Source organism: Primulina huaijiensis, chromosome 14 (assembly GCF_012295235.1).
Source record: "Primulina huaijiensis isolate GDHJ02 chromosome 14, ASM1229523v2, whole genome shotgun sequence".
Classification (NCBI taxonomy): Eukaryota; Viridiplantae; Streptophyta; class Magnoliopsida; order Lamiales; family Gesneriaceae; genus Primulina; species Primulina huaijiensis.
The window spans coordinates 4,338,035-4,343,986 of record NC_133319.1 but is presented as its reverse complement, the minus strand read 5'-3'; the positions used below and the strand labels follow the sequence as shown (position 1 = coordinate 4,343,986).

At 38.0% G+C, this 5,952-nt stretch overlaps 1 protein-coding gene across 3 annotated transcripts; it reads left to right on the top strand.

Moving 5' to 3' along the window:
* Positions 1 to 1,011: 1,011 nt before the first annotated feature.
* On the top strand, positions 1,012 to 5,952 carry LOC140957747 (auxin response factor 4-like). Of its 3 annotated transcripts, none has more exons than XM_073415121.1 (12): positions 1,012 to 1,822; positions 1,941 to 1,997; positions 2,297 to 2,482; positions 2,570 to 2,654; positions 2,721 to 2,811; positions 3,144 to 3,308; positions 3,412 to 3,531; positions 3,634 to 3,709; positions 3,790 to 3,952; positions 4,062 to 4,810; positions 4,902 to 5,092; positions 5,424 to 5,952. In XM_073415121.1, the coding sequence occupies exons 1-12, from the start codon at positions 1,442 to 1,444 to the stop codon at positions 5,488 to 5,490; spliced, it is 2,331 nt and encodes a 776-aa protein (XP_073271222.1). In that variant the 5' UTR covers positions 1,012 to 1,441; the 3' UTR covers positions 5,491 to 5,952. The 3 variants fall into 3 exon arrangements, with proteins under 3 accessions (XP_073271222.1, XP_073271221.1, XP_073271220.1); XM_073415120.1 differs by having other exon boundaries at positions 1,013 to 1,822; positions 3,790 to 3,859; positions 5,410 to 5,951; XM_073415119.1 differs by having other exon boundaries at positions 1,013 to 1,822; positions 5,410 to 5,951.

The following is a 5,952-nucleotide window of genomic DNA, read 5'->3' as shown; positions in this document are numbered from 1 at the left end:
GGTTCAATAGCGGTGAAGGAAGAAGGGTAAAATTGAAAAGAGAGTAGGGATAGAGGAGGGATTAATAATCCTTCGGAGGAAGGAGTTATTATTTAATCACACGTAATACTACCTAATCACTTGTAGGAGGGATTGAGCTGGATAAATAAAAATCGTACCAAACGCAGGATAAAGTGTGATAAATTAATCAATCCTACCTAATCCTATCTACCAAACGCAGCATAAGAGAGCAATTTCTCTCTAGGGACAAACAAAGTTATAAATATACGTTATTTTAGCCGATTTTTATGGTAAATATTCACTATATCAAAACTCTATATTATATGCGTGACAAAATTTCGTTAACGAAAAATAAAATAATTAAAGAGTAGATCTCTTGTGAGACGGTCTCACGAAATTTTATCTGTGAGACGGGTCAATCCTACCGATACTCACAATATAAAGTAGTACTCTTAGCATAAAAATTAATACTTTTTCATGGATGACTCAAATAAGAGATCCGTCTCACGAAATACGACTCGTGAGACCGTCTCACACAAGTTTTTACCATAATTAAATTTGATCTTTTTAATTAATTTAGGGAGGTAAAGTGGAGTTTGTTTGCATTGAAAGGCAGAACACTGAACAGAACCCTCTTTGTCTGGGTTTGTGTATGGCCTTAATTAAACAACTAAATTATAATTAATAATAATACAAAAATATTTATTTGTGTTGAAAAATTATTTAAAAATGTGTTAAATATTTGTGTTGAAAATGTGAANACAAAACGAGTGGGGTAGCCAATGGCTGTGGGTTCTGTACTGTCTCACCTTGTCCCCTCCACTTCAAACAGTTCCTTTATTATTATTATTATTATTACTAATAAAAATTTTTTTTTTCCCCATAAAAAATCCAAATGACGGTAATATATTTCTCACAAAACTTAGTTATATAAACAAATCAAAATAATTTAAATAATTTTTTTTAAAAAAAATTAGATATATTGTCCGGGCTTACTAAAAACAGTCATCAAGTCGAAAAAGGGTGCCAATTGGCTTATTTGGCCTTTTGCCTCTGTGCTTCCCGAGCAAGTGTCCATGTCTGCTGAAACTGCTCCCTTCTCAAACAACTGCCAATGGGGAAGGAATCATACTTTGAATTTCCTGTTACTGTTTGATGCCATTTCTTGTATTTGCATCTTTTACGAACAACTAACTATTCTTGGTGTCCATTTTAATTTCATGTGAAGTTAATTTCACTACACTTTCTGCTTTAAAGGCGCAACCTGTATGTGTTCACCAGTTTGAGGCTTTGTGGGAACACCATAACTATCTGAAAAAAAGGAACTTGATCACTTACAGCGCACCTTGATCAGTATATCTGACTCTTTTCTTTTTTTAGTGGGTTTGTGTAAGCTTGGGTTTCTGAACAAACGAGAGAAGGTAAAATTCTAGGGGAACTGATGGAGTTTGATCTGAACCATGCTTTGAGTGAGATAGATAAGAATACATGTATAGAAAATGGAGGAAAATGTGATATTGGAGGGTTTGGTGGTTGTCTTCAACGCTGTTTACCCACTTCAACTTCATCTTGTTCTTCAAATGCTGCATCAGGTTCCACCTTCCCAAGTTCAGAATCTCCTAAATCATCACTGTACGCAGAGTTGTGGCATGCCTGCGCAGGCCCACTCACCAATTTGCCTGATAAAGGGAGTGTGGTGGTGTATTTTGCTCAAGGGCATATGGAACAGGCTGCTTCTGCCTTGCCTTTTCCGCCATTGGAACTGCCCACTTTTGATCTCCCTCCGCAGATCTTTTGCAGGGTTGCGGATGTTCAGCTACTTGTAAGTTGTTTAGATTCATTCCTAACACCCTTTTGGTTTCACTCTATATGATAATTTCTTCCAATCTTGTATTGCCATCCTGAGTTTGCCTTTTCCCTTTTTGTTTTGTCTCGAGTAGGCTAACAAAGAAAATGACGAGGTATACACTCAGCTGACCCTACTTCCTCTACAAGAGGTAAGGATAATTGGTAATTATACTGCTTTAATTGTTTTAAATCTTCCTCTCGATGTTTTTTTTAGGCATCTTCCTCTCAATGTTTAGCGTGCTTAATTGGTGAATATCTTGTTCCCTCTTACCAGTGACCGTTGTTTCTTAATTCTTGATTACTTCATCTTTTTTTAAGTTATTGTAGATTTTCTTTAAATTTCTTTTTCTATAAAATATATTTTCAAAAGTCATTGTTTTCCTGCTCTAACTTTAAGTTTGGTGAAAGCTCAATTTCAATTCTTGATACTGTCATGGGATTCATTTAGCTGGTAGGCCTAAAGTTGGAAGGAAAGGAGAAAGAAAACGCAGGAGTTGAAGAGGATGAGAATGGAGCTTTACCCTTAAAGTTGACGTCCCACATGTTCTGCAAAACTCTTACTGCTTCCGATACTAGTACGCACGGAGGGTTTTCGGTTCCTCGTAGAGCTGCTGAAGATTGCTTTCCCCCTCTGGTACAAAATCTTTTGCTTAACATGAATACGCTAACAAGTTCTCATTGTTTTTGCAAAGATTCGAGTGAATTTCAGTTTGCATTGTAGGATTATAAAGAGCAAAGGCCCTCTCAAGAACTCAAAGCCAAAGATCTTCAAGGAGTGGAATGGAAGTTCAAACACATTTACAGAGGTATGAGTTTCGATTCTATCTATGGTTTTATGTAGAAAATCATGACAAACTGATTTTAAATCGCAGGCCAGCCAAGGCGGCATTTGCTTACAACAGGGTGGAGTATTTTTGTCAGCCAAAAGAATCTTGTATCGGGAGATGCAATATTGTTTCTGAGGTACATTTTCATCGAAACACAGGACTTCTGGATCCACGCAATTCGCTATACATTTTACGCGTGTGAAATCCTTAGTCCTGTATTTTTAAAAGTATAATTAATTGAAGAAATCAAATGATAGTTCTGATTCTTGCAACAATATACACTTCATTCTCAATGGTTTTGCTCAGTAGTCCATTGGCACCCAAAAAATCAAGGTTTTGGAGATAGGTTCTTAATCCTCTTTATTAAGGCATTCATCTAATCTTCTCCGTTGTGATGAATTCAGATTAGCGGAAATAAACAGTCTGATTTTAATTAGTCTTCTGAATGCATCTTATGTGACAATGTAGGGGAGAAGATGGAGACCTGAGATTGGGGATTAGAAGAGCCGCTCGACCAAGAAACGGCCTTCCTGATTCCATCATTAAAAATCAGAATTCTTATCCCAATGTCCTTTCATCAGTAGCCAATGCATTATCAAGCAATATCACATTTCATGTTTTCTATACACCTAGGTACTATAACGTGCAAATATATTTGAAATAAATTTCTCTGATAGGTTGTGTTTTCATGTTATCCCTTGTGGTTGTAATGGATTATGTTACACATATGACGCAGGGCAAGCCATGCTGACTTTGTCATTCCCCATGAAAAATACGTGAAGTGTACCAGAGGCCAGATACCTATTGGAATGAGATTCGAAATGAAATTTGACTTGGATGATTCTCCGGAAAGAAGGTCCCTTAGACTGCAGATTAATACCTGAGATGTTTTTGTCTTTTTGGTGCATTACCATGTAATATATAAATATACTTAGAAGAAGCATCTTTGATCCAGCAGGTTCAGTGGAGTTGTGACTGGAATCAGCGACATGGATCCTTACAGATGGCCAAACTCAAAATGGAGAAGCTTGATGGTATATTAAGATTTTACTTACTATCACAACTGTCATTTTCCATTTACATGACATGATTGCTACTGCCATATAACTTATAGGTTTGTTGGGATGACGATATTGTGAGTAATCACCAAGAACGAGTTTCTCCATGGGACATTGAATTCCCAGGTAATTTTGCGCCTCTGAGCATCCAATCCTCCCCAAGAATCAAGAAACTGAGGTCAAGCCTACTGGCTACCCCAGTTGGGAGCCCAATAGTTGGTATATAGTTTTCATTTTGTTTTTGGCTTTTGCACTGCGTTATTAAATCTCATTTGGTTGATCCAACTTCATGCACGACCTTGAAAATGCCGGGTTTTCTTCTATGCAGGTGGGGGTGCTCGTTTTGACTTTGGGGAGTCTATAAGATCCTCTAAGGTCTTGCAAGGTCAAGAAAATGTAACTTTAGCATCAGCCGTTTATAAAAGTGACAGGATTAACCACCAGCTCGATTTTGAAACTCATCCTGCGGCAACAAATCTTATATCAAACAAGATGAAAAAAATTAATTACACCGAGTTTGGCAGAAATCGGGCTCCTTCTTCTTTGTCGGGCTTTCTGCAATCCAGTTGGTCACCTGAGGTTTTGCAAGGTCAAGAAATTTACTCACTGAGATCTCTAGCTGGTAAAAATGATACAAATCTCGGTGCTTGGTCCAAGCCTGAACTGGGTGGCAATATTTTCGACGCTCATCAAAATCCTCGACCTTATTTTTATCCTCTAGCTTCTGAAGGTTCTAGACGCATGCTGTTTCCGCAAAAGGGCGTCTACAGAGCCAGACAAGGCCCTCTTATGCTTTCCAATTTTTCCAATATTCAGACCGGAGATCTCTCATTAGACCCGACCTCCATTTTAAGTGGAACTTCAAAAGACATAGGAAATGTGCCACTTCTCTCAAATGAGCAGAGGCCAGCGGATGTTATATCAGCACCCCCCACTACAATAATGCACCTCAAAAAAGTGAATGACGAAAATAAATTAAAGGATAAGGACCCAGAATGTAAACTTTTCGGGTTTTCACTGACGGACGATCATGTTTCATCTAATTCCCAAGGACCAAGTAAGAGGAGCTGCACAAAGGTAAAACTAAACAAACGACATTCAAATAACCTTTATGCTCCTTTTTAGAATCTACGGCTAATTTTTCACACACACACACACACACACATAGGTTCACAAGCAAGGTAGCTTGGTGGGGAGAGCCATCGATCTCTCAAGACTGCAAGGTTATGATAACATGTTGACAGAACTTGAAAGATTGTTTAGCATGGAAGGACTCTTGCGTGATCCCGATAACGGGTGGCGTATTTTGTATACAGACAGCGAGAATGATATGATGGTTGTTGGTGATGATCCATGGCAGTAAGTTCCAAACAGGATAAACATATATATTTTCCTTTAAACGTTTCTATTAACCGTCAAAATCAACTCTTTTCAACTTTTAGACTAGAGCTTCCATGCCAATGAAGCCTGTGGGATCACAAGAAGAAACGAAAATGTTATTTTCCTCATCATTGCTAATTACCTTTTGAATAGTTAATTAGCAGTATAAACTTGGTGTCACTAATGGTAAAAGGCATCATTCCGATGCTTTTTCGCTATTCGAACACAACATTTTTTGATTGGTCACATACCATTTCAAATGTTAACTTTTGTGGGATATTCAACTTACACCGCAGTGAATTTATTGAAGTTGTTTCAAAGATCCACATACACACACGAGAGGAAGTGGAGAAACTGAGCTTTGGAATAAACAGTGATGACACTCAAAGCTGTTTGGAAGAAGCACCACCACCCATGGCAGATGCATCTGGAGGCCGGTTGGATTCTTCCGTAACTCTTGTTGGGATGTGAATTATTGGTTATTGAGCTACAATGCCTGCTGTACTATTACATGCTGCTGAGTGAGTTTTTCTGTGTCCATTCTGTTATCGACTATGCGCCCGTGTTATCGTCATGTGAACTTAATTATAATCAGTCTTGTACAATGGTCACACTGTGCGGGTTAGTAAGGTGGTTTCTGTTGAAATGTATCGATCGTTGTAATGAAATCTTGACTACTGAAAAAAGGAAAACCAGCAGTGGTCTTAAGCTGTCATGCAAAGAATGACAATGATAGATAGGTTGTTTAGGTGTCAATTATTAGCCGTCTTTTTGATTCAGGATGGGATCGAAGTGGCATTGTTTGTTCAAATCGTATGCAATGTTTGTTGTTTACATCT

What these genes read in the sequence shown, in the direction of transcription:
- LOC140957747 (XM_073415119.1), top strand. Translation starts at nt 1,442, where the DNA reads ATGGAGTTTGATCTGAACCATGCTTTGAGTGAGATAGATAAGAATACA. An exon ending in CATGTTTTCTATACACCTAG is followed by an intron (nt 3,309 to 3,411) that starts GTACTATAACGT and finishes CATATGACGCAG; the next exon opens with GGCAAGCCATGCTGACTTTG. An exon ending in GTTGGTGATGATCCATGGCA is followed by an intron (nt 5,093 to 5,409) that starts GTAAGTTCCAAA and finishes CTTACACCGCAG; the next exon opens with TGAATTTATTGAAGTTGTTT.